At 48.7% G+C, this 27,602-nt stretch overlaps 6 protein-coding genes and 1 long non-coding RNA gene across 8 annotated transcripts; 3 read left to right on the forward strand and 4 right to left on the reverse strand.

Moving 5' to 3' along the window:
• Positions 1-6: 6 nt before the first annotated feature.
• LOC112899260 (potassium channel KOR2-like) lies at positions 7-3,245 on the reverse strand. The gene is made up of 11 exons (XM_025967663.1): positions 3,040-3,245; positions 2,846-2,909; positions 2,406-2,745; positions 2,021-2,316; positions 1,839-1,919; positions 1,642-1,740; positions 1,280-1,501; positions 1,024-1,212; positions 697-772; positions 275-569; positions 7-165 (listed from the first exon to the last, which is right to left on the reverse strand). Exons 1-11 carry the CDS (start codon positions 3,069-3,071, stop codon positions 69-71), a joined length of 1,791 nt encoding a protein of 596 aa, XP_025823448.1. The 5' UTR covers positions 3,072-3,245; the 3' UTR covers positions 7-68.
• Positions 435-2,931, forward strand: LOC112899261. Of its 2 annotated transcripts, none has more exons than XR_003230022.1 (4): positions 435-575; positions 731-1,901; positions 2,009-2,158; positions 2,231-2,931. It is a non-coding gene; the product is annotated as an uncharacterized LOC112899261 (long non-coding RNA). The 2 variants fall into 2 exon arrangements; XR_003230023.1 differs by having other exon boundaries at positions 2,235-2,931.
• Positions 3,246-11,651: 8,406 nt separating the features above from the next.
• On the forward strand, positions 11,652-12,640 carry LOC112900213 (23.2 kDa heat shock protein-like). Its single transcript, XM_025968994.1, has one exon. The coding sequence runs from the start codon at positions 11,830-11,832 to the stop codon at positions 12,463-12,465; it is 636 nt and encodes a 211-aa protein (XP_025824779.1). The 5' UTR covers positions 11,652-11,829; the 3' UTR covers positions 12,466-12,640.
• A 4,520-nt stretch (positions 12,641-17,160) lies between these two features.
• On the reverse strand, positions 17,161-20,110 carry LOC112901263 (scarecrow-like protein 33). Its single transcript, XM_025970136.1, has 2 exons — positions 17,923-20,110; positions 17,161-17,289 (listed from the first exon to the last, which is right to left on the reverse strand). Exons 1-2 carry the CDS (start codon positions 19,832-19,834, stop codon positions 17,252-17,254), a joined length of 1,950 nt encoding a protein of 649 aa, XP_025825921.1. The 5' UTR covers positions 19,835-20,110; the 3' UTR covers positions 17,161-17,251.
• A 916-nt stretch (positions 20,111-21,026) lies between these two features.
• Positions 21,027-22,886, reverse strand: LOC112900717 (scarecrow-like protein 33). Its single transcript, XM_025969536.1, has one exon. It carries the CDS (start codon positions 22,884-22,886, stop codon positions 21,027-21,029), a length of 1,860 nt encoding a protein of 619 aa, XP_025825321.1.
• Positions 22,887-24,546: 1,660 nt separating this feature from the next.
• On the reverse strand, positions 24,547-25,357 carry LOC112900434. The gene is made up of 2 exons (XM_025969295.1): positions 25,124-25,357; positions 24,547-24,971 (listed from the first exon to the last, which is right to left on the reverse strand). The coding sequence occupies exons 1-2, from the start codon at positions 25,339-25,341 to the stop codon at positions 24,764-24,766; spliced, it is 426 nt and encodes a 141-aa protein (XP_025825080.1). The 5' UTR covers positions 25,342-25,357; the 3' UTR covers positions 24,547-24,763.
• Positions 25,358-26,679: 1,322 nt separating this feature from the next.
• LOC112901309 lies at positions 26,680-27,478 on the forward strand. The gene has a single exon (XM_025970192.1). The coding sequence runs from the start codon at positions 26,746-26,748 to the stop codon at positions 27,301-27,303; it is 558 nt and encodes a 185-aa protein (XP_025825977.1). The 5' UTR covers positions 26,680-26,745; the 3' UTR covers positions 27,304-27,478.
• Positions 27,479-27,602: the final 124 nt, after the last annotated feature.

Here is a 27,602-nt window from a genome sequence, read left to right on the forward strand (position 1 = left end):
TCATCGTTTCAGAAAGAATATTTCATTGCCTGCAATTCCTACAATAACACAGGATGCAGATTTCCAGATCACTGAGCGACTGCAGCTGTTGTAGCCTGCTCCAGGATCCTGACCAGTGGCTTGCAGCTGCACCTCCGCCCTTCGTCCAACGGCGTGTTTCCCCACCTGCACCATTCCATTTCATCAATTTCATTTCAACAGATTCCGACCGGAACCACACGATTTCCTCTGGAATTCCTGCAGAACCCTTGTGAAATCCAAGCGTCCTGGGTACCTGTCTTTGGCCTGAACATCCGCGCCGAAGCCTATGAGCATGCCGGCGACGAGGTGCAGGCCCTCCGCGGCGGCGACGTGGAGCGGCGTCTTCTGGTCGTAGTTCTTGCAGTTAGGGTCGACGCCGAACCTGAGCAGGCGATTCAGCAGGTCGATCCTGCCGTCGGTCACGACCCTGCACAGGTACCCTCCGGCATCCTCCAGGTTCAGGGCTGCGCCGTGCTTCACCAGGAGGGAGGTGATCCTGTCGTGCCCGGATCTCAGGGCTAGCAGCAACGTTGAGTTCCCAAACTTATCTGCAGGTTCAGAGATGATCGTCTATCACAAGAAAGATTCATAAAAATGTTGTTTTTAAATATTGTGTTTGCCTTGGATAAATTGCTTGCATACTTTCTCTCAAAGATTTTTTTTTGGCTGGCATACCTATGCTGTTGACGTTTGCTCCTCTCTGAATCAGGAACCTGACGATATCTTCATATCCTCTTAACGCGGCCACATGCTGTAATAACGTAAAGTCCAGGAAAGAGTTTGGTAAATCTACAATTTATTCAAAATTGCAGGTATTTTCTTTCACATGGTTCTATCCAAAAGAGGAGGTAATTTGCAATATGCTATTTCATATTTTCAGAAAGGAGGAAAAAATGTATTTCATGCTGCACTTGTTTCAGTGAAAATGAACTTCTGTACTCTGAATTACAATTTTTTTTCGAAATAAAGAATTACAGTTACTATATGAGAGAGTTCACATACCAGTGCGGTCCTTCCATCGTAATCGGGTTTACTAGGATCAGCTCCTGCACTGATCAAACCCTTCAAACGGAACAAGTCTCCATGGTAAGCAGCATTGTTCACTCCGAGAACTAGTTCTGCTTCTTGCCTTGATATCAGGTATGTGATGTCTGATTCGAGCTGCTTCCCTCTGGATTTGGTTTTTCTCCACTACAGGAATAAAAAAATTCATTTGCAGCTAAGTTTTGATCCAGACTCGCTGTTGTTGACATGTTACCTTCAGCAGGTTGCTCAAGATCTGACGGCTATCCTTGAAGTAAATTTGCAGAATGCTGGTCAGGGACTGCTTGTCGATTCTCAGGACGCTGCAAAGCTCACAGACCCTAACTGTGTGTGGCTGTGGAACATTGCAAACTACAGCAACATCGCCGACGATGTCGTAAGGCAGCAGCTCTGAGATGATCTCCTCTGATCCACCTTCTCCAGCGGCCACCTCTTCCTGTGACAGTAATAATAGGATGATTGATACAGTGATACAGCTGAGTTCTGTTTTCTCATAACTCATGTATTCTTTTCCTTCAAACTGAATAGTGGAAATTTTAGAATCATGGTTATAAAATTGTTGCTGAAAATTAGTACCAGGCATCCGTGTACGACAATATAAATTTGGTCCACCACAGTGCCTTGCTCTAAGATAACCTCACCAGGGAGGAAGAATTCTTCATGCAATTTTACCACCTGAAATTATAGATGGAAAAGTTTGAATGAATACCATGCTTGTACTAACTATATTTACGAATTACTAGTGAGAAACATGAATCCACTCAAAAGCTTACAATCTGGCTCAGGAAGTCCTCTGAACATCCTTTGAACAGGCGCACTTTCGAAACCATGTCGAGGTACAGTGTCTGGGACAACTGCAAAACGAAACAAAGGCTCATGATGCTGATCTCCACACACACACACACACACAAAACATCAGCTGAATCTCTCCTGATCTATGCAGAAGATTGTCTACCTTTGATCGAACAGCAACCGGGATATCGTCGACGACTCTGTCCTTGGTGTAGCTGCTCTCATACTGCAGCAGCAAGTGATCCTTCACCTGGGACCTGATGTCGGCGCCCAGCTTGTTCCTGTTCATGTACCTGATGAGGTCTGTCATCTTGTCCCGGAACCTCTCCGTCTTGGAGCCCTTGACGATAAGCGCTGTCATGTTGCCGATCAGATAGGCGCTGAGAAGGATGCTGAACGAGATGTACGCCACGGTGAAGGTCATCTCCCTCGGGTTCACCGCATGGATGTCGCCGTAACCTGCAGAATGCCTTTGCACGATCAGAAACTACTGCAGATTTGTCGATCCACATGATGGACAAGATGACCGATCGAGAGCACCGTCGTACCGACTGTCGCCATGGTGACGATGGCGACGTACAGCGAGGTGACGTAGCGGGTGAGCAGGTCGATCTCCCTGAAGCTGATGTACCTGGTGTCCCCCAGTATCAGGCCCCCGATCCAGGTGCCGCCCTCGCGCGCCGGCGGCAGCGTGGTGGCGAGGTAGTAAAAGACGCAGGCGGCGGTGTGCGTGAAGTAGAGCTCGACGGTGATGAGCTTCACGATCCGCGTGAAGAGGTAGCTGATGCGGATGTCCTTCTCCATCTTCTTGAAGAAGGCCATGATCTTGCGGGCCCTGTACAGCCGCAGCCACACCAGGCACCTCACCATCTCCGTCCTTCCCGTGGCCTGATAGACACAGGGAACGAACAGTCTTGTGAATTGTGATGAACAGAAACTCCTCTCTGACGCTCAGTGGTAATTGTAGTTGCAGGGATTGAGATGCCACCTTGTATATGAAATCCCATGGGAAGCAACCTAGGATGTCAAGAGCGAAGCTTCCTTTGATGTAGCTGCAGAAGAACATCATATTCAGAGACAATGAGAAAGAGATGCAAGCTAGGTCTTGGTCTCTTGGAAATTTTGAGAAAAGAACAATGGTGTCCAGGCCGGCCAGAGCAACTGGCAGTACTACGGCCTCACCGCAGCGCGATCTTCCGCTTGTCGTAGACCATCCGGTAGGTGTGGGCGTCCCTGTAGGCGAGGAAGAAGTGGACGGCGACGTCGGCGAGGAAGACGAGCTGCACGCACTCGAGGTCCAGCAGGTGCTCCGGGAGGCCCCGGAAGAAGCCGAACTCGAAGGGGGTAAAGAAGGTGGAGTAGATGGACCATACAAAAATCGCGTTTGACCATATCCTGTACCACCTGCAACGGATGGATCAGCCAGCAACAAATCAAGAACACTGGCATCATATCTTTGGACGACATCGATCTGAAAATAATACGAAATGGTACGCAGCTACTCTGCATGATTCCTGTCTTAATCAGGAAATCTCATTCCATGCAGAAGTTCTCTGATTGGCTATAAACAAAACATCGCTCTCATTCTCTCATGATTCCTGTCACACACACACACGTGGAAAGGCTTAACTTTTGCATGAAATGGTATAGCTTCAGTTATCTTCAGTCAAATTTACTAACAGCCTGGGACGCAAACTGAACAGAGCTGATGAACTGATGAGAATGAGATAGATCCTTAGTTACCTTCCATTAGGGTGTATGACGAAGCTGCCATAGCAGCTCTGTGGAAGCCTCAGGGCGCTGCTACTACTGTGCCAGCTCCTCCTCGACTTGAGCTCCCTCGCAACCAGGGAGAGCCTGCTCCCCACAGAGCCATGCAAGGTGTCGGCATCTATCTCGTCGTTCAGCTCATACTCTTCGGACATCATCTCTCTCTCCATGACGCCTCTCTCTCTCTCTCTAGTCTCTTACCACTTTCGCGTTCCTCTGTGCAGTGCCATGCAAGTCCAGAATGCCACACACACATATACACACAACGCATATATATATATATATATATATATATATATATATAAAGTACAAATATGGCCGTGGCGTCAATGTGGTGTGGCCCTGCCACTTGTGGAGTTGTGGTTGTTGCGCATGGAGCGAGCAATTGGCAGTTGGGCGCTGCACAGGCAGACGCCACTAGCCACCGGCGTTCGGCAGAAGGTTTGTTGGGCGCTGGGGCTCATCTGGGGATGGCCTCGCCGGGAGACTCCACACTCCAGTCGCAGCACATGTTGTCATCTCGTCGCCTTTTTAAAATCTGCAGGCCCTGCAGCGCATGGCATGGCGCACTCGCCTTTACCTTCTGCTCAATGGAGCAAACCGGCCGGCGCCTTTTTCGCCCTCCGTGCGGTTTCAGCTTGCTGTTAACGCTGCTTGTTTCCAGTTTCCACGGCGTGCTGACATGGATGATCATTTTAAAAAGAAACCGAGCGTTCTGTTCCTGACCAAACCCAAGTGTCCTACAATACGCTTTTGCTGAATGCCGTAAGTTTGATTGCAAGTTGCGATGCAGGAACTGTATTCAAGTTTGCTTCTGTAATGCATACTATGCATCAGCTGCAGCTGTAGGCAGCTACTATATCTGCATGACCACTGTTGATGGTTGCTGCTGCTGCAACATTGCAATTTTTTCGACCGCGCACAGCCAAGTTTTTACATGTTTTTCAGCTCAATTGCTGCAACATTGCATTGCAATGGTCTTCTCAAACTTTCTGCATCCTTCAGCAAGTCACTTTAGCTGCATTGCAATTCAAGGACGAGTCACATGGATAGCTCGCTGGTGAAAGATCCTGCAGGGATCAGCTGATTTTGGGGGCTTTCTGCAGCCAGCAGCGTGCCTCAAGAATCCTGTCAGTGTTGATTTCAGGCTCCGTTTGGAATGCGGCCAGGTACATCGCTGGGTTTGATGAATTCGTGCCTTCGAAACAAGCCACGAGTGCACCGTGCATGCGCAACTTCAGATCGAGGTGTTTGCCAAATTTCCATGCCCAAAGTTTGCCGCCAACCAGACCAGCAACAATGGGCAATTTGCCTGCCTAGCTAGGATCAAACAAGAACAATAAGATCGTCTGGATGATGGAAACCAACCAAATTCATCAGCTGCGGGCTGTGCCGGATGAAAGAACTGGCAAAATTATACTTATTCCAATAGAATTTCGAGAGCAGATTCAGCATCTAGGGAAGTTCAGCTGCCGGTAAAAACGGGTCAAAGCTGAATCAAAGTGTAGGTCAGTCACTGTCAGGGCATCTTGCTAGTGCGTATCCTGCGTGTCGTCTTCAGAGCTTCAGAGTTCAGAGTACTCGGTGGTGCCGCCGCCGAGTCCTGTTGGGCCACAGAAGATCAGGGAGGAGGTCAAAGGTGGTAGTGAGTTGTGACACTAGCCCGATGAGCCGATCAGCGTAGTCCTTTCACTAACCTTAGCTTTTACGTTGACATGAATATCAAATTACAATGCTGACTCAGATGCTTTTTCCATTGCGAGGAGGATAACTCATATATTAACCACGAATGTTTTTCTACATTGTTAATTTGTTTCTCCTCCAGATAAAAAGTGCGTACTTGCGCATTTAAAATTTTAGAAATAACTAAATGGTAACCTGGAATTTATTACCTAAAAAGACTTCTCAAGTTTTGGCATGTGTTATGCTCCCTTCAGTAAAAAAAAAACAATACTTGCACCTTTGACTGATACTTTTATTAAATATAGTTACAATATCTAACAAATTTTGTAAGATCGTGAACGTTTTTAAAGATAAATCTACCTTTATGATCTTTGTGTTACCAAATTAAATGTTTTAAGTATTTATCACCGGACAGAGTATGCCATAGGCTTTTGGCTAGATGTCAGAAGCTCTCACGCCATAGTAGACTTTCAACCTTCCTTAACAGCTCAATCTTTATGCGCCAATTGGCATATAGAACTAGATAGAAAAAAGTCACAGCACCTTTCGTCAAAACCATGTACTGCCAAACATTACAAGGCCTTCCATCCATGGGTAAACATTACCATACGTGGTCTTAAACAATCATATAACAATGCTAAATCCAGCTGGTTCGCATTTCCATCCAAGGCAAAGCAGCCTCACAAAAGACACAAACGGCAACGTCTTTTTGCTCCACAACGAACAATCCATCAAAAGCTTCTGATCACTACAGTATCTGCATTCTCTCGCCAAGACAAATATTTGCAACCAACTTAGTGCAATTTGGGGGTCCTTTTGGATGCACCACCGTCTTAAACTAGCTGCATTATGCCCGGCAATTAAACTATTAAAGGGAAGAACACTGCGAAAAAAGCAGTGGAAGCAAGGGACATGGATGGCCATGGGAGGTTGCTCCACTAATGAGTGCCAATGGGGATTAGAGTACAATTGGGAAACTGGTGAGATGTCTGATGAAGGGGGGTTTAGCTTTTGAAGCTGTGGTTTGGGCATGGAAAGTCCGGATTAGGACGAAGTTGTAGTGCATCCGACACTCACTTGAGGGGTTTGTGCTTTGTTCCTTTGGTTTTATAAGCATGTTTGTGCGAGCATGATAATGCTAATGTTTTGCTTGGGCTAGTGCAAACTTGATTGAGTGATAAACTAATGTGTGGTGCACAGATTACCGTGTTAAATGCGGGAGGGATTTGATACTCTGTTTAAATTGTTGCGCATCGCATCGCATTGCATTGCATTGTACCTGTTGTGCAGTATACATTGCACAAAGCCTCCAACTTTCATACACTTTGGATATACATGGGCAAGGGGGGCACTAATAGTACATTTTAAGCTATTCTCCAGAAAGGAAAATAATTCAATGTCATGTACCTAGTACTTTGACGGTATAAATGCATAGAATTTTCATACAACTAATGGGCGAACACAAGCATTTGCTATGCTATTGCAATAGGGCGTGCAAATTCATTAACCTAAGGTATCCACCGACCATCTTTTATTCTTTTTGATAAATAGTCCTAGTTTTTTTAATTAATATTATCTATTGATCCAAACATGGTCAGTGGATATCCTAAAGTTAACGAATTTGCACCTCCAGAATTATAATGCAGGGGGAAACTTACTCCAAAAGCTCTATATTTCGATCTACATAATAAAGAGCAAAAGAAGCATCCACAAAAATTTCTTCCACTTTTCTTCCCAAAGGAGAGGAAGACCACCTCAGTCCACACCTTCTCATGCCTTGGTTTATTCTCTCTCTCTTTCCATTCTGGCATTTTGCGATGATTCGGGATATCAAGATGCGTTAATTAGAAGTAAGTTCTAGAGTCTAGACATGTCATCCACACAATCAAGCATTAACACTAATCATGTACTCTGATTATGGACCTTTGTTCTCCCCTTTCTTAAATGGGGATATGATCGCTATCTGCTTCTTATGTTCATTGCCATTTCTCTTATGCATGTTATTTAAGCGCAGAGCGCACTTTGGAAGCATAATATTTCGTCCCACATTGGTCAGGAATTTTTTTGTGATCCGGAGTTATCCTGGAAGAGCTGATCCTGTGATCCCATTCTTGAGATATTTTTGGTATAAAATCGATTCTGAAAAAAACTCCTTTTTAAATGGTTGATGAATATCAAACACACATAAATTCGGTGCAATTTCTTGGTTAGGACGTCATTGGTTGATCCACTGTTAAGGAAAAAAATATAATGTGCTCGTTGTTGTTGTTTTTGAAAGGGCGCGCTCATTGTCATTGTTCAGTTAAACTGTAGCAATTTCTGATTTGAGTGGAGTCTGGACTGTGGAGTGAGAGCAAAACTTGCAAAATCCGTCCAGGTCCAAATCCTATAGAGGCCAGTGAGGCCCATCCTATAGCCCATAATGGCAGCAGCCCAGCCCATTTTCCCCCTCGGCCACTCGCTCCGCGCGTGGCGTGAGAGCGAAGCAGAGCAGTGGCAATGGCGTCGGGAATAAAGAAGGCAAGATGCTGAACGCGACGGTGGAGTTATTCCGGCTGAGCGACGAGCGGCGGAGGCACACCCATGGTGGGAAACCAGATGCGCCGCTCCACCCCGGGGCTGGGCCTGGGCATCGCCATCGTCGCCTTTATTCTTCTTTTTGGAGGAGATAATCTCTGCTTATATTGAGAACACTTGTCACAGGGTTGAGCGCCGGGGACTCGCTGCCGTCGTCGCCTGCCTCGTCGGCGAGGCCGCGTACGACCGCCTCCACGGCTCCTCCGGCCAGCGAGCTTCCTGCGGTAAGTCAGAGAGCCCCTCTCCCCGGCCAGGGAATCATCTCCCACGCCTCCTTTATTTCCCCTTCCTGTAGCTGAATGAGATGGCGCGCCTGTCAAGATGTTGAGATCTTGCAGCCGATGTGTGCGGTTTTAGCATACAGATTTTGACGTTTAGGGACTCGCCCTCGGTAAAGTTTGATGCTTGCTCATTCATAATGCTTAGTTTGCTTGGTTTAGAGGCGACCGCGAGAGCTTATTTTGCTTTGCCTATGTTATTAATGGCTCTGAAACTGGCTAGCCCTTTTCCGCTCGCTAAAGATACAGAGAATGTTTTGTTCAGAGTAGAAATTCCCCAAGTTGTGTGCTTTGATGATTATCTACTTATCCTAGTGGTCTGCCAAAGTACGTGAGATTCTCTTATGCTTTTGGCAGAAAAATCCATCGCGTCGTGCTGATGGTTGGGTTGTGTTAGGAACTTAGGATCAGTTGTCTCTGCCAACCCTCATTTCAGATTCAGCTTTGTATGTTGAACTTCCAAAGGCCACAATGAAACCAATGCTAATAACTTTGCCTTATGGTTGTATAATTGTATTGCTCCTAAACTGGCACGTGGCGGTTGTTTTGCAGGTCTTGATGCACACTGCACCTGAACTTGATACATGAGATATCTCTACACACGACACCTGAAAAGAAAAGAAACCAACAATGCAAGACTTATTCTTGATCAGGTAATACTAGTTGCTCATAAGTGAGACAGCAGAATAAAGTAGAAGCTACCGGATCCACACCTGCTAATAGAACCTCTTCTTCTTTACACCTGAAAAAAAGAAAAGGAAAAGTAAGGATACGTGGTTGCAATAGGAAGCCCAAGTGATTTCATTCATATACATTGAGATACACAAGTAACTACTTTTTTCTATTTTAGTTTCTACGGCCACCGTTAAGGATAGTCTCGACGATGAATAATTCTTACTTTTCCCGGCAACACCCTCTTCCTGTTTTAAGAATGTGGATTGTGTTTTGAAGTCGAAGCATATGATTGAGTATGAAAACCAGATCGATGCTTTCAGAAGTCACCGGGAATTTGCTCTAGTTTGAGCTCATCGTTTTTCTATATTTTCAATTTCCTAAGGAATGATTGCAAGTCTTGCGGTGATATCCATGGAATGATATTTTAAATTTTCTATATTTTAAGCTTATCGTTTCTTTATTTTGCGGGGCAAGAAATAAGAGTTAAAGCCATGCATGGATACCGCTGTAGGACTTGCAATCATTCCTTAGGATAATCAAAATATAGAAAAATGGTAAGCTTGAACTAGAGCAAATCCTAGTGACTTTTGGGAGCATTATGCCTCCAATCGATCTAGTTTTCACACACAACATATACTCTATCTTCATGACCTAATCCGCATTCTCGAAATAGGAAGATGGTATTACTGGAAAAATAGGAATTGCTCATCGTGGAGGCTACCCTCCATGGTGATTGTAGAAACTAAAATAGAAAGCAGTAGTTACTCATTTATCTCAATGTAAATGAACGAAGTAAAGTCTTCCTACAGCTACCACCCGTTCTTAGTTATTTTCGTTTCTTTTAGGTTCTAAAATAGATGTTTCTATGTAGGCTCGAATCAGGTAGTTTTACCTCTGTTTTGTTGTCTCACTTATGAGTAGCCGGTACTACAGAATCAAGAGATAAGCATTGCTTTGTCAGGTGTGGCATGTAGAGATATCTCATGTGTAGCAAGTTCAAGCGTGGCTGAGCAAGCTTTCCACCTCCACAAAGACCTTTTCTATTACCGTTTGCAGTTCCAATCTCTTACTACCATTCACGGACCGAAAGATGGCAAGTGAAGCAGGCCACGCAGCCTGCTTTTCCCAGCTGTAGGATCGGCCGGCCGGACGGTTCAGATCGTGTAAATCTTGAGTTTTTTTTCAAAAAGACCCTTCTATGTACTAAAAATTAACCTGCAGTCAGAGTAGTTCATATCTTTTTTTCACAATCACCCTCAAGCTTCACTTAAATCAACCCGCAGTCCGAGGATCCCTCTCAGTTTTGTTTACGAAAACTCCCTCAGATTTTTCTGAAATCAACCTGCAGTCCGTCTTTGGTTATTTCAAAAAAGAACCTCAAATTTCTACGAAATAAACCCGCAAACCACCCATCCCTTCGTTAATTTACAAAATAGACCACATTTACTCATAAAATGAATCCACAGTTTGTTGTTTTCACTGCTTCACAAAAGTAATCTCATTTTTGCATAAAATTAGCCAATGCTTCACCTAATGGCACGTTGTTCTTCAAAAAGGAACCTCCATATCTTATAGAACCAACCCATAGCAATCTAAGACTCTATTTAATTCTTGAATTTATAAGAAATCACTAGAAGGTACGACGACACTAAAATTAAAAAAAATTATGTTACAACAGTTGGTAAATCACAATGTTTAATTTGTATTACATTGTGGAACATGAATAAGTGAATAAAGCGCTTTAGAAAATATTACACGCACCCCTTCATTTCCCAAAATATTGATATTGCCATGTACTCTTTGAACCAAAATAAAAGTAGCTTCTTCTATGGATCAACAGTTTATAGACAACCTACAACAGAGTTCCCATCGACTCCTTCACTGGATGATTCGTCATTTCAACGTATTTGATAAATAAATCCATTTAAACATCAATAAATCTAAGCGGTTAACAAATGCAAGCATGGGTATCTGATAAAACTAAAATATTTGCGTTACTTATCTAACTTCTAATCTTACTATATTATATTTCTCAACTGAAACAAACTCCTAATGGTATTATTTTAACTATTTCACTGGTCCTGGTCCTACTGCCGGTGAAACAAACTCCTAATAGTATCATTTTAATTATTTCACTGGTTACGCTAAGGCACACCTACTTTTTAGTTCACGAGATCCACCCAGCCCATCCTAGTGAACCCAGGGGACTGGCCTGCTGGGCCCTACTGTAACCAGCTTTGCTGGAACTCTGAAAAAAGTATCCTGTGTACTTCTCTGTCGGCACTCCATGAGTGTAGTTTGGATTCGCGGATGTGTCTGTAATATGAAAGTGTTGTTCTCTGTTCAATTGTTCATAGAAGTTGCTACTGAGTTATCTTGGATTCGCGGATGTATCTGTGATTTTTTTTCTTCTTCTTTTGAGATCTAGATGTTGTGGTTTTCATGGCATGGTTGCCTTTCATCCGTTTCCGTTTGTTCAACAATTGATTGGCTCCGTTCAAAACAAAAAACAATCGATTGGCAGATTTATCAAAAAAAAAACAATTGGCAGCTGTAGAAACTTGTTGTTGGTACTGTGAAGCCCACCAAAGTTGTGCGAGGCGGCCCAGCCCACAAGAAACGCTGCCCGTGGGCGGGCCGTGGCTGGCTGAGATGTTTCGGGAAATCTCTCCCGCCATCGGGCAAGTCGTCAGCCGCGCGGCAACCTCTGCAACACCCTCGAACACTCTCGAGCTCGCCGAACCTTCTCGCTCGCCACCGCGCTGCGTTCTCCGATCCCCTCACCACCCTATAAATGAACCCCCACAACGTCCCGTCACCATCGCGTCATACCAAGCGAGAACACACCAGCAAGAGCACACACAAAGCAAGCGGCAGCTTTGATCGCGTCGATCCTAGCGACCTTAATCGGGCGGGGTTGTTGTTGATCAGCTGGTCTTCTTCTGCTCGATCGCGTGAAGGGCGCAGACACTTCCTTGGATCGGCGGTGATGTCGAAGGGAGCTGCGGCATTTGCGCTCGTGTGCCTCGCCGTGATGGCGGCGGTGGCGGACGGCGCGCTGCTCCCGTGGTTCGGCGACGGCAGGCGCGGGCGCGACGAGGCGGCGGCGGCAGCCGTGTCGCCGCTGTCGGACCTGGGCCTCCTGGCGGACCCGTTCCGGATCCTGGAGCACGTGCCCTTCGGCTTCGACCGCGACGACGTGGCCATGGTGTCCCTGGCGCGCGTGGACTGGCGCGAGACCCCCGATGCGCACGAGATCGCCGTCGACGTGCCGGGGATGCGCAAGGAGGACCTCAAGATCGAGGTCGAGGACAACCGGGTGCTGCGGGTGAGCGGCGAGCGGCGGCGCGCGGAGGAGCACAGGGGCGACCACTGGCACCGCGAGGAGCGCTCCTACGGCAGGTTCTGGCGCCAGTTCCGCCTCCCCGAGAACGCCGACCTCGACTCTGTCGCCGCCAGCCTCGACAACGGCGTGCTCTCCGTGCGGTTCAGGAAGCTGGCGCCCGAGCAGATCAAGGGCCCGCGCGTCGTCGGGATCGCCGGCGGGGACAGCGACGGCGACGCCAAGAAGAGCATCGGTGCGGGCGCCGGGGAGGAGCATCGGGCCAAGAAGGTCGAGCTGTGAGTAGTGAATTGAGGAGGGTGACTGACGTACGCGTGCTCGTTGCCGGCATGATTTGGATGTCTACGTGTATCCTGTATACAGAGAAGTGTGTCGCGTGTCATACTTTGCCATGTAAATGTGCGAAGTTAACTCGGGAATAAAAAGTCTCTGATCTTCCTTTCGTCGAGGAAAAAAATGGAGACCTTGTGATTGTGTGCAAATGACATGATTCGAAATCCTCGATCTGCCAAAAAAGAAAAATGTTAGCTATGTTTAGTTCCATCGTTAATTAAAAGTATACGCCAATTAAAAATGTTAAATATGTATTATTATAAAATTAACGGTATAAATAAAAGCTGATTCATGAAAGGAATCTATTAAATTTAATTAGTGCATAGATTTATTTTATAAATTAGTTTCTGTTTATATAAATTAATTTTATATGATAAATTAATTAGCTTTGATTCATGAAAGGAATTTATAAAATTTAATTAGTGCATAGATTTATTTTGTAAATTAGTTTCCGTTTATATAAATTAATTTTATATGATAAATTAATTAGCTTTAATAGATTCATCTTATAAATTAGTCTCCGTACAAATTAATTTTATATTTATCTTATATTTTGTTTCTCTAATTAGTAGAATTCGGTAAAAAAAATTAGTCACACGCTATTAGAGCACTTGCTGCGCAGCAATTTCAACAGCTAAAAAAAGGCTTGGAAAATCATCTGCGGAGCTAATGGATCGATCACCTGCCACCTGTGTTCGCTTGTCGCCGTGCTCTGAATGAAAAACGAGGCCACCTGTCATTGAGAATGAAAAACGAGGGGACAGGGGAGGGCAGAGGACTCGTTCCCTACGTCGAGGAGGACTCGTTCCCGTCCTCGGGCGACATTGGCGGAGCTCGATCGATCCGATCACCACGGCCTCGACGCCCATAAAGGGACGACGACGCGCTGAACCTGAGCCCACCTCCCTCCTACGAACTCCTCCGTAATCGCCAGCTCTCCATCCTGTGCTGTGCGCAGCTTCCTGTGACGGCGGCTGATGAACGCTGCGGCGCCAGCCGGCGGCTCGGGGTGGCATCCCCCGGCAAGCGCGTAACGTTGCGAGTGTGCAAGTGTTCTCTGCTTTTCTCTGACAGCTGCCTCATGGTTCAGGTACCGTCGTTTTCTCAGAGCTTTTGATCCATCCCTGATTGCAGCGCAGGACACTTGATTTGTTCCAACAATTTCTCAGGGTAGTACATCGTGTCTCCTTATTGTTTCTCAAGTCAGTAGCGATTGTGCATCTGTTTTATTTTTAGTAAGTGTTTATCCCATATGGCCGTTTATGTTCAGTCATTTGCTGATCTGCATTCTAGTGTAGCCTTTGGTTCCTGGTCTGAACTGTCAATCTTTGGTTCTCAGTTGTGCTCGGGTAGTAGTACCGCTGCCATACTAGTGTGATTATCCTGCTGCTAATTACTAGCGCGCAAGAAGCTTGTTTATATTTGCATATGGGAATTAATCTCGTAATTAATAAAATAAGCCAATGCAAATAACAAACTGACCAGTTGAATCGAACTGAAAAGACTATATCATTGGAGAGTGTCCGCGATTATGCCTTACAGGTATAGTTTTCCATCTGGTCCGAAGCCCACGGCCCGGCTTTTTGGCCTGGCACGAGCACGGCCTGGCACGCAGTTAATCAGGCCCAGGCCGGCCCGAGCACGGGAGGCCTCCCCTGCCCTTCCCTTCCTCACATCTCCTTCCTTCCTCGCACCGCCGCCGCCTCCTCAACCGGCTGCTCCCCTTCCCTCGCGATAGTGCGGCGGCCGGCGCCACCCACTCCTCCCCTACCTGCACCACAATCGGCGTCGCCCTGTGCGGCACTGGCGGCTGGCAGCGCCCCCTCCTCCCTCCCTACGCCGCGGCTGAAGCCGGCCTTCGGTTGGCGCTACCCCCTCCTCCCTTCACGCGCCGCGGGCGGCGTCGGCCCCTCCTCTCCTCCCCGCACCACGGCCGGTGCTGAACCCTCCTCCCTTGCGCGCTCTGAGCCGGCGGTCGGCAGCAGCCCCTCCTCCCTTCCTGCACCGTGGCTGATGCCGACCGCCCTCGCTGCACCGACGGCCGGTGCTGCCCCTCCTCCCTTCACGCGTCGCGGCCGGCGTCGGCCCCTCCTCTCCTCCCCGTGCCGTGGCCGGCGCTGCTCCCTCCTCCCCTCCTAGCGCCGTCGCCCCCTGCTTCGCGTTGCCGCGCGGCACCTTCTCTCCCTGCGCGGTGGTGCAGCCGGCGCTGCCCCTCCACCACGCTGCGGCCGCCTCGTCCCCTCCCCTTGTGGCCTCGCGGCGAGCAGCGCCGCTCCCTTCTCCCTCCCCGCATCGCCGCGCGGCGGCCAGCGGCGCCTGCTCCTCCCTTCCGCTCTATCACCCGTCCCCTCCATGCCAAGCGGGCCGATCGGGCTTGTTGCAGCCAAACAGGCTGATCGGGCTGACCCGGCATGGAAAATATGCCTTCGTGCCCTGCCTGGGCTAAGGCCTCGGCACATGGGCCGGCCCAGTACAGCCCGAATAACTAATCGGGCCGGGCCAGGCCGGGCGATCCGAATTGCCAACTATACTTGTAGGATATGATAATCCGTTGAAAAAAGTTCTCAAGACCTTATTTGGCAAGCTCGATGGGTTGATGTCGCAAAACCCATATTTTTTTTCTGGACTTTGTTCCTTTAACATACAGTACAAACTCGGAGCAGTAGCCATGATCACTATGACGCGTGCGTGATGCACGCCACATCTCCGCACAAGCCGTGCCATCATCCCACGGCTCAAAGACATGCCCCCACATTAGGAGTGAACCAAACTAGGAAAGTCCCTGCATGAACATGCATGCGTCGGGTATGTACGGACGCTTTCGACTCAGGAGAACAAAACGCACTAAGCTAACATAGTAAATAATGGAGACTCTGAACTGTGTCAGGACTATCTCACAATCTCCCCCTAATACTTGCACGGTTCACTTGCAAGTACCAGGTGTCGATGATGATTGAGTATGTTGCAAGTATAGGAGAAGATTGTTCGATAATCCTACCACAGTTTAGAGTTTCTGGTCATTACGTTAGCTGTAGTGCATTTCGTTTGCTTAGTTCCCATAATGTGCACAGTTGTAGCTGAGCTGAGAGCATACGTACATGTTTGATGCATGCGTGTTCATGCATGGATTTTCCTAGTTTGGTTCACCCGTAACGGTGCCGCATTTATAGTAATAGAGCCAAGCGAGTTTTGCAACACCAGTCCATAGAGTCATTTTGTTTTGTTAGCATTTAATCTCAATTCTAGTTCAGTTGTTGAGGTGGCCATATGATTTTTTAGGCTCGACGCATGCGGGTTCATGCGGGAGCAGTCTGACTCACGCATGGCATGCATGTTCGTGGTCGTGGGATGGCGCGATCAATCGTGCTTATATGCCACACAAGCAAGGAAAGCTAGAAGGCGTAGATTGTAAATTTCCGTTTAAATAGTTGCTCAATATATTTAGAAAAGCTGCTGAATTTTACAGCGGCAAAACGCATGTCTTCTCAGTTTGTGTTCGCGTGCATTTCATGAGACATTTGGCATCGGAGACGTTACAATTCTAGGCAGCCATGTCGACTCAATTAGCTGTAAACAACGGCAGATTGCCTACGCTATTTCACACCGTTGCCAAGTCTCTCTCGTTCACACCACATTAAGGTTGTCATCCAGCATCATCAAGGAGACAGTCACCACTATGTATTACCATATGCCCATACACATCGACTAATAAGAGTGGTCGTTGTTGATACACGTGAACCGACAGTGTCATGACCTCTAGGAGGTAGTGAAGTTGGAGGAGGAGCATTCAACGATCTTGTCCTCCTTAAGCTCCGCCGCCTGATAGGGTCTTGGGATTGTGGGTTCACGTGCATATACAACGTAATGACCGCTATTGATAGTTAGTATGTGAGCATCAAGTATTGCACGGTGTCGGCCGTCTCCTTAAGGATAAATTATATGACGACCTCGGCATGGCATAACAAAATTGAGGCTCGGCAATGACATAGTGGCATAGACGATCGGTCGTTTTAGAGATGAGCGAGTATTCATGGTTGTTCGGAACTATAAGGGCTCTGATGCCAATTGTCAGAGCTCACGTGAAACCTCGCTGCCGGCAAACTCCTGGAATTCACACAAACACAAACCAAGGATATAGGTGTTTTGGTGCTGCAAAAATTGGGTGCATTTCTAGATAGATTGATCAACTATATTTGAAGGAATATTTAAAAGCTAAACACGGCAACTAGCCTTCCATAAATGCGCAGTACACAGGCACGATTGATCGTGCCATCCCATGATCACAAACTTGCCACGCATTACTCAGACAGCTCCCACATGATGACTCTCATGCGGTCGACATACAAACTCATATGGCCGTAGCAACAATGGAGCCACATGAATCGAGAGGAAACGCTAACAAGCAAAATGGGAACAAAGTAAATAAAAAGCGAGATATAGCTAACCAGCGGCATGCTAGAAAGGAACGAGCGAGAATGGGCCACCTTAGCCCGAGGGTTGCACGGAGTTCATCAATACACGGATCATATGTGGGCTCTCCATAGAAAAAGGCCAGGTTGATTAGCGTTGTACCTCAAATGGGCTAAATCGAGCTAGCATGCAGACTAGCCTGGGTTGCCCCGAGAGTAGTGAGGAAGGGCTCAACCCGTAGATCCTAAGAAAAGAGACATACACCGCACAAAAATCCCATGTACACAGCATGGATAAGAAAATGCAAGTATTATGGGATACCCTATTATCGGATAGAATGCAAGTATTTAGCTGCTTCTGTACCTGCAAAGAATGTGTCAATGAAACAGCTAGAGGCATGGTCATAAGACTTGCATGCATCTGGAATTGGTCAGCAAAATCTTATTGGATGCATGGAAACGAGATGGGGTACAAAAATTCCCCTTGTGAGCTCAGCTTAAGGGTGGACACTTTCATGTCCTTGACAATGAGGACAGTTGAAATTGCCAGTTGATGGAAAATTCAATGCACAAGGGTGAATGTTTATTCTTGCTGGGGGCAGCTGTACCAATTTAAAATCTTTCCTTAATTACCTCAGGATGCAAATCGGTGACTCTTAGGTGCACCTCCAACCCCTCTTAGTTCAAATATTTATGCTATTTCTTCAAAATGAGATCCAATTTTAAAAAATTAGTACAAATATTTGAATTAAAGAGAGTTGGAGGTGCACCTAAGGGTCACCAATTTGCACCCCTAGTAGTTACATGGGGTGCATGCAGTGGACCTTGTGCGTCTATTTGAAATTTGTATATTTTAAAATTTCTGATTTTCTGTGTGGATGTGTAATTGCTATCTCATTGATGAAACCTAGATTATACTACATCATAAATTCCAACCGAGCCTATGCCAATTGCCAAGACATGAACAAAGATCAAATCTATGCCAGGTCATCATCACCTGCCGTCCACGTGGAGAGCGCGTAGAGCACCCGCCCTTTCCATCCCGGGAGAAGCCACTGCTGATCCTCGCTGATCTCGAAGCACCTGTGGTACTCCTTCCTCACCTTGTCTCTGAGCATCTGGACAACGCCGCGGTCCAGCGGCAGCTGCTGCAGCCCTGCCCGCCGGCTCCTCGCCTGCCACTGCTTGTAGCTCCGGGGCCGCTGCACCCGGTCCGCGCCCTCGCAGGCGATGACGTTCGCCGCGCACTGCGCCAGGACGTCCCGCTCGAGCACCAGCCTCCTGAGGTCCTCCCGGGGCAGGACGGTGTCCAGCATATCGAACAGCGCCGTGAACCTGTAGAGCACCTCGCGAAACCGCGTCAGGAAGAACGCCGCGCTGTACGACGCGTTGACGATGGCGTGGATGAACACGGCCGGCCTCATCTCCCTGATGGTCTTGAGCACCGTGTCCATGGGGTTCGTGCTCCTCCCGGCGACGCCCTCGTCCATCAAGGACCTGAAATGGAACGTGCTCGCGACGACGAGCACCTCGTCGGGATCAATGTCCAGGTCACCTGCTAGGACGTCCTCCGATTTCGCGGCGATGCCGCGGAACCTGAACGGCACACCGAACCGGCGCGCGGAGTCATTGAGCCGGCGGCCTGTCTCCTCGATGAGCTGGGCTGGCCGGAACCCGGGCAGCGGGGAGTCGATGCCGGTGAGCCTCACTTCCGGTGGCCCGCCGTCCCTGTGGCCGAGCCGGCGGAGCACGTCTGGCCACTGGAGCCCGTGGCCCAAACCGTAGCACACGATGTGCAGCTTCTTCCTCCCCGCGACGGCGCTGCAGATGGCGTCGCTGGAGAAGAGGAAGATCACTGGGAGAAAGCAGCACGCGGTCATGTGGAGCTGGCATGCCCTGAGGTAGTCCGCGAGGGAGCCGCGTCTCACCATGATCGACCGGTAGAGCCGGCTCCCCGTGCCGGCCAGCCGCGCCTCCAGCCCCAGAGCGAAGTAGTGCGCCAGCCGCTGCGTCCCGTCCCCCGCCGGCGACGAGTGGCGCCTGATCCGCTCCAGGAGGTCGGCCACGCCACGCCGGTCGTCGGCCGCCACGGCCTCGGCGCAGCGGATGAGCATGGTGTGCAGGTCCACCGCCTGCCCCGCCGCGCTCGTGCCGCGACTACTCCCACGCGGTGTCTTCTCCATCTCCACGGCGGCGCGTAGCTCCTGCATGTCGGCGGCGCTTGGCTCGCAGCCGTTGAGCATGAGCTGGTCCAGTATCTCGCGCGCGGCAGCCTCCTCCGACTCCTCGCCGTCGGCTGCCATCTGCTTGCTGCTCCTGCCCGCTCCGGCCTCCGCCTCGTCGTCCCCGTCCAGCCTCTTCTTCTGGCCTCTACCGCCGCCCGCCGGCACGCCATCGCCGGGCAAGAACTTGCTGGCCTCCTCCATGCCTTTGAAGAATGCCATGCTCACCACGTCCATGCAGCAGCTGCTGCTGCTCTCCGCTGACAGCGAGCTACTGGGCTCCACCGTGTCCGTGGCCATGGCCATGACATTCAAGGAGAAGGCCGGAGCCGGATCCTCGGTGTTGTTGCCTTGGGCGACGGACGGCGCCGCGGCGGCGGCGGGAGCGTCAATGTAAGAGGAACGATAGGGCGCCGGCGCCGATGCCTGCACAGCGGAGAGCTCGACGGAGCTGCACGGCTGATGTGCGGCGCGGGCATCCGAGAGGATCTGGGTGAAGGGCTGCTGGGCCTGGAGGAGCGCGGGGTGGTCAGGGTACTGGCACAAGAACTTGTCGACCACGTTCTCCTCCATGAGCATGCGCGAAATGTAGGGGAGCACACTGTCACCATCCTCGCCGCCGTCGACCTGGGACGCCGGGGGCATGTCGAGGAAGATGCAGCCGGAGGACGGTTGGTTGTGCTCCATGAGGCCCCAGCTGGAGCTCTCACTCCTCCGCTGTGAGTGTGACCGCCATTGCTGGTGCGGTGATGACGATGAGCTGAGAGGTCATTATAGTTATAGACTTGAACTGCTGGAGGCATTTGGCTTTACCGTCATGTGCTCGATGAATCCAACATGAGGCCACAGCCAAGAGGAGGAGCTCACAAGGATGGCACGACACAGTATATAGTTCGTGCGTCCTTTGTTCTGACTGACTGAGTCACAGGGGGAAACTTCCTCAGAAAACAAATTAAGCTACCGGCAAATCCTTCTCAAGTCGCAGTGAATGACTCTCCGATTATAAATTACTGAACCTTTTCCCTTAAACTTTCCGAAATCCGGAGCTAATTTGACTGCATGGGCTAGTTGCAACAAAAAATGTAATTTGGGCGGACAAACCATGCAAGTTGTTTGATCTTGTGTGTCTCCTCCATTTTACAGATGAACAATTCACCTTCTAGCTAGCAAACAAGCAACATGCTCCCTATTTGAGTTGAGATCATGAGAAACAGGGAGAAGGAAAACAACGTTACACGGCAAGAAATATGCAGCTCCTGCATGCTGCCTGGAAAAATGTTCTTCAAGAAACAAATATGTGCGCATCAATACTGAACAGCAGATACAACAATGCTGCCTAATTCATCAAGAATTTGATACTGTGGCACTAGTAAATTTACCCTTTGGAAAGGGTCTTTAGCTTAGTCTTACTGAGACTCAACACATGCACACAGTAAATTTGACTGACTTCTGCAAAAAGAAGTCGCGCCCTAAACTTACATGTGAAACTACTTCTCGGACACTAGCATTACCGTGCAAGAACCTAGTGCCGAATACCTTTCTTCTTCGGAGTTCAATGCCAAAACTAAACATTCTGACATGTACTTGAGCAACAGGTCGCTGAAAAAAATGTAATTACAGAACAAGATGTACAGCCGAATCGAACAGTCCGACGTCCTCCTCGGCTACTTGATCAAAACACATGGACAGAGGTGCTGATAGTTGTCTATAGTAAGTCCTGAATACCAGAAATAACAAGGGCATAACATAAAATGCTTTTCAGCAGCCGTTACACCAGCACTGAATGACCAAACAGTTCGACAAACGGTAGACACGGCCAGGTGTTTCTCAGGGAGATGCGGAAGTTTAAGTTATCGCTAAGCAGCGAGAAACTAGAGCTTCATTCAGAAGATCCGTCTTCCACTACCCATGTTGAGTGAGCAAAGAGGACGCGCCCCTTCCATCCTTGCAGCAGCCACTGGCCTTCCTCACTGAGCAAAAACTCCTTGTGATGGTGCTTCTTGACCTTGTCCTTCAGTACCTTCATGACGACTGGTCGCAGTGGCAGCTGCCTCAGGCCTGCCCGTTGGTTTCTCAACTGCCACCGCCTATACTTCTCAGGGCGTTGCACAAGGTCAGCACCCTCACAGGCGATGCCATTCAGTACACAACGCCCAAATATGTCCTGCTCCAGCACCAATCGTGATTCACTCTCCCGTGGGACAATTACATCCAACATGTCAAACAGTGCCGAGTAATAGAACAGCATCTCCCGGAACCGTGACAAGAAGCAGGATCCCTGTGAGAAATTCAAAATGCTCTGGATAAAAATATTTGGCCTCATTTTCTTGATATTACTGAGGACAGTATCCCTAGGGTTTGGGCTATCAAAGAATATGCTCTCATCCTTTAAGGTGCTGAGATTAAAGAGGTCACTCACGACAACCACCTCATCTGCATCTAAGTTCAAGCTCTCGATGCAAACTTTCTCCCACTCTGTTGTGACGGCTTCAAACACGAATGTCAAACCAAGCTCACTAGCATACTTGCTGAGCCGGTACCATTGCTCCTCACTCCACTGAACCGGAAAAGAACTAGCTTGGCAACAACACATGGCAGTGATCTTCACCTCTGGCGGCGGTCCACCTTCCCTCTTTGCCAGCCAGCGGACCAAACCTGCCCACTGGAATGCGCAATGGATACCGTAGTCTACAATGTGCAACCTTCTCTTTCCCTTCATGACTTGCGCAATGGTCAGTGCGGAAAAAATGTGTGCCACCTTGTTGAAGTAGCAGGCTGACATGTAAAGGTTGTAAGCCTTGAGGACCTCCATGGCTGAAAGACGCTCTGCCATGAGCAATTTCCAAAGCTGCCTTCCTGTTCCCATCAACCGCGCCTGCAGCCCCTTGGAGAAACATTGAGCTAGCCGTTGTGTGGCATCCCCTGTTGTTGAAGCGTGCTGTTTGATCTGATTCAGCAACTCACCCGCAATCAAATAATTGTTTGTGTCCACTGCCTGCGCACAACGGATCAACAAAGTGCTTAGGTCCACCATATCCCTCGTAGCCTTGCTACAACCCTCTCTGTTCTTCTTCTCCTCCTTATTGTCCATGGCGATACGCAACTTCTCCATGTCCCTGATCAATGTGTCGTGTCCAGACATCATCATATTGTCAAGCATCTCACGGATGCCTGTCTCTTCTGGCACCTTCGTCATCATCATAATCTTGCTGGTCCTGCCTACCTCCTCCTCCATATGCTTACGTTTGCTTCTGATGAATATTTGACTCATTTGATGGTCCTTTATAAAGCTGTTGTCGCCTGGCAACAACCTGTTAGCAACTTCCATGCCCTTCAAGAACTCCCCCACCACATACTCACTGTCGGATAAGGCCAAGCTGAGAGTGCTTTCATCACCACTACTAATCAGCAACAAATCATTGACTTGATCCATGGTGTCCTTGTTGCCTGTGTCATCCATGTTGGTACCGGTGGAAGGGGAGGAGAGGATCTGGGTGAAGGGCTGCTGCGCCTGGAGCAGTGCAGGGTGATCAGAGTATTGGCACAACAGCTTATCATCGATGTCGTCCTCCATGAGCATGCGTGAGATGTAAGGGAGCACCAGGTCATCATGGGAGGGCTGGCCCTTATTGGCAGTATTGGGATCAGGTACCGGGGTAAGGTCGAGGAAGACAGACGGGGACGGCGGTGAAGGCTCCATGAGACCCTCAGCAAAGAATTCCTCTGGGGTGGCAGCCATGGTGATAAACAGCGGTGGGAGTGCTGTGGTGTGGGCTTAGGAGCTTCTGGTTAATATATCAATCACGAGGAGGTTAGACATTGTAAATGGGTATGGTGGTGCGCTAGATGTTTTCAACAACCTGTGGGTATTTGGAGTGCAGGTGTTCGATGATCCCAATGTTGTAATTCGTTGGCTAGATACTGCACAAATCAAACAAAGTTATCCTATTTTATTTTACCTATCGAAGCTGAGAAAGCAAGAATATATTCTGTTGTTCAATGCAAAACATATTTAAATAAGCTGTGCAAGCTGATATGAAGCATTACTGAACAAATATGTGCAATTGTCTTTTTTGAAGCTGTTGTCCCTACTCCCTAAGGCAAGAAGTCACTAGCCTCTTCCATGCCCTTCAAGAATTTTCCCACCTCACCAAGAATTTTCCCACCGCACCAACACCCTTGGAGAAAGGCCAAGCTGACCGTGCTAGGATCATCAATAGCACCCTGCAACAAATCCTCACTCCCTTCTGTGTTCCCCTTGTTGCTTGTGCTGCTGTTGTCGTCCAAGGAAGGAGGAGAGAATTTGGGCAAAGGCCTGCTGTTCCTGGAGATGTCCAGAGTGATCAGAGTATTGATACAAGAGCTTATCATCAATGTCATCCTTGGGTCCTCAACACCGAGAAATACAGATAGGCCCGGTATGGTTCCTTCTTCCAGGTTGGTGGCCAAGATGACCATTGGTGATAGTGATGTGTGGTAGCTCTTTTTCTTATATCATTATGCGGACACAGACCTTGGCATTGTATTGTAGTTCCAACAACCTACGATCTGGAAGTTGAAGTGTTCGATTCTTCCAATGACGCTTGGATACAGTGGCTAGCTAATTAGCTATAATTCCAATGTTACTACACTTTGGTAATAGAGTCACTGGCTAGCTACTGCACAAAGTCATTTTTTTTGAAATAGCTAAGCAAAAGGATATCTGAACAATTCACAACAACATTTAAATAAGGTTTACAATACAGGCTAAGATAAAGTGTCTAGGTTGGTTATATGGGAAACACATGAGTATAATACTGTTGCTGTCCTAAAAATTATTTCTTGGAAATGTAGCAAGGAAAACAACATAACATAAGAAGCTATGGCTACAAGTGAATATAAATATTAGAGTAGATGGTTGTCGGAACATACTGATGGATTTTGAGAGGCCAGTTCAAGTGTAGCTTAACCATTTTAAGCACATCCAAATTTAGGATCGGTGGTTGTGACCGTGTCAGATTACAGCACTAGAATAGCAAATAATAATATTATCTAGCACCGTGTATTCCAGTCATTCTAAAAAGAATGCTAGTAGTAGGGCTGAATCACCTGCGGCATATGCCATGATGGCCTAGGTATGCCGATGTCTTCCTCCCCTCTCTGTGTGAAACTAAACATTAATGTGTTATCTGTTAAATTTATCCTAGTCCCAGTTGTAAACAATGCAGGTATTGATCTTTACAAGGACTAGAAAGCGGTGTTTCATGCCCCAGTATAGATGGGCTGCAGAAGAGTGAACGATTACTTGTGAAGCAGGTTAAGGGTATGAATCTCCACTTTCGGTAAGGATTCTACACCTGCTTGTATTTCAATGTAAATAGGCGCACTTCACTGCCTCCAAATTCATCAAACAGATAGTGACAGAAAACATAAGAAAACACAAGTATTGTAGTTCGCTAATCCAGAGCTTTATTATGCTGTTTAACACTGGACTGGAGCATCACTAGCTCAGAGCACAGCAAGTCAACAGGCAGGAATGGAAAAGCAGGAGCAATTCAAACATTCCCACTAGGCGGTCACCAAATTACAGCTACTGCGTACCATACCAGGCTAGTCTGGCATGGGCGGCGGCGGCAGCTATTCGAAGTTGTAGTGCTTGTCGACGGCCTCGGCGACGTCCCAGGTGCAGCTCATGCCCTTGGGGAAGACGACCAGGTCCCCCGCGGCGATCTCCACGAACTCCTCCCCGTGGCCCTCCGGGTACACCTTCACCTTCCCCTGCAGAAGGTAGCACGTCTCCTTGGCCGAGTAGGTCCACGGGAACTTGCTCTTCTCGCACCCCCACCTGGTCCATTCGTCCATTCACCAGCAGACCGCCGTCAGAAAGGGCCGCAGGCACAGTGGAGTAAGCAGCAAGGGGCGCCGGCACAGTGGAGCGGGGGGAGATGAGAGATTGAGATGCCCGGGGAGGGCGGGTTCGGGTGGGCAGCAGCTTACTTGGGCCACTGGCGGACGCCGAGCTCGGAGAGGCGGGACTCGGGCGGGTTGCGCTCCACCCTGATGCCCAGCTTCTCCGTGGCCATCGCCTCCGCCGACGCCCTCACCGCCGCGAATCGCCGCCTGGCTGCTGCGTTGGGGGAAGAGGAGAAGCGGAGGCGGCCGGTGCCGGTGTTGGTGCGGAGCTGGACCGGGGTGGCCACCATCGGGCTCGCCATCTCTCTCAACAAGTTGCTCCTCTGTTTGGGCCTTCGCGCCGTAGTAGTGAACCGCGTGGCTCAGCGATCAGTGGCCCAGGTTTTCTCCTCATCAGGCCCACTCGTTGCTTATCCTCGAGTTGGAGCTTTCTGCTCCAGAGTTCGTTTTTTTTTGTCGGGGTCGGGGGTACATTTTAGGGACTTTTTACTCATTTTCCTTTTAAAAATTTTTTTTTACTCATTTTACCAGCCGCAGCCGGGAGGCAAAAGGATGAAAACTCACAGAAAGGCCTTATGAGAAAGCTGAGAAAAAACTCACAAAATGGGCTGCGCCGTTAGCTTATGTGCGCAGGCAGCGCAGCCCATTAATCTCGGAAGCTGAGGAGATAGCAGACGAATGCGTAACAAAGCAGACGCACCCCAGGATGGAACGCTACGTTACAAGACGGACGGAGAAACGAGATTTTCTTTTATACTCTTTTCTCCCTTCTCTCCTTTTCTTCTTCTGTTGGAAATTGGAACAGTGGCGAGTTGCGTAACGAGCTTAGCAGTGGAAAGCAAAGCATGCCCAGTACAGCACGAGTACTCCCTTTATTTTTATTTACATATTATATTAAATTTGTCTTAAATTAAATTTAACTAATTTTGATCAAATTTATTTAAAAAATAATAGTATTTTTAATACCAAATTTATTTTATTAAATCTACCATGAAATATATTTTGATAGCGTATATGTTAGGTAGTATAGTTGTTACTATATTTTCTATAAACTTTTCTATAGACTTAGTACAAATCTAATATGATATGTAAATTAAAAGGAGGGAGTACTCGCTTGGGCACTCATCAATGCAGTGCATAAATGAAAGGGAATCCTTTTCATAGTACATCAATGCCTCCATCGTACAGCAAATCCTAGATTGGGCATCAATTAGGCTAATTATAATGGGATTTTATAACAAGTTTCATAGCATTAATTACCATGACACATCAATATTTTTGATAATGTGGCATTAATTTAATGAGGGAAGAGAAGGAACCAGTTTCATCCCCACGACATTCTGCTAACTTGTTTCCAAGACGTTGGAAATAACGTGAAATGACCACTGTGATCGCCGTTGTTTTATAGGGGATCCTGTGCCACACTAGATCAACTAGCATTTAATTACACTGGTTAGCTTAGTAAACAGTGAAATGAAACTCTCCATTAAGACATAGTATTTCATTCATCCTCTCAAGCTGACGTGGCATTTTTAGAAATAGGAATATAAAATCCCTATTATGATTAGCCTTAATAGAGACAATCCTCGGCAAAGATTTTCGCATCCGGACACGGCTTAAAACCCATCCAAAGCTTCCAGGCAAAGCGGCAGCACCGCCAAACCAACGTGCCAGCACACGCACCCTCCCAGTCCCAGCAAGCAGCGATGGCGGCGAGCCTCGTCTCCGTCCCCGTCGCCTTCCTCCTCCTCGTCCTGGCCGGCTCCCGCGCTGCGCTGGCCTCCGAGACCGTGGAGCAGATCTGCGCCGAGGCCACGTCGGGCGGCGCGCACTCGGACCTGGCGCCCTTCTGCGTGGCGTCGCTCCAGGCGGCGCCCGGCAGCGACGGCGCCGACGCGCGCGGGCTGGCCGCGATCGCCACCAACCTGACGCTGGCCAACTACACGGCCGCCGTGGCCACCATCAAGGCGCTGGAGCGGCGCGGGGGCTGGACGGCGGCCCAGCGGGGCGCGCTGGCCACGTGCCGCACGCGGTACATCGAGGCGCTCAACGTCGTGCACAGCGCCGTCCACGCGCTGGCCGTGGGGAGGCTCGAGGACTACGCGGCGGACATGGCGGTCGTCGGGAAGGCGGCCACCGACTGCGAGGACGCGTTCGGCGCCGCCAACGCCGGCGGCGGGTCGTCGCCGCTGCGGAAGGTGGACGAGGACGCCGTCAACCTCACCACCGTCGCCACGCTGATCGTCAGGTCGCTGAAGAAATGAGGGCGGATCATCGGCGCTGCCTAGTCCAGCTGATTCGACGGAAAATGTAGCGATTGAGCTGTGATCTTGAGCTGTTTTGGTCAAGAATAACAGCAGTGTGCCGAAGATACCAAACCTTTGCTGCTCCTGAATGAACCATGATGACATGTTCGTCAGTTCTTCCTGTTCCAGCAAAATATTCTCTATAATTCTTCTGGAAAATTGCATGAGATCGTAGTACATCTGTATTGAGCAGTGACCACAAGTGCACGCAACACAAGCGGCTCTGTTGATCGAGACGTATCCAGTGCGGAAATTAA

This window comes from Panicum hallii, chromosome 7 (genome assembly GCF_002211085.1).
Source record: "Panicum hallii strain FIL2 chromosome 7, PHallii_v3.1, whole genome shotgun sequence".
NCBI lineage: Eukaryota > Viridiplantae > Streptophyta > Magnoliopsida > Poales > Poaceae > Panicum > Panicum hallii.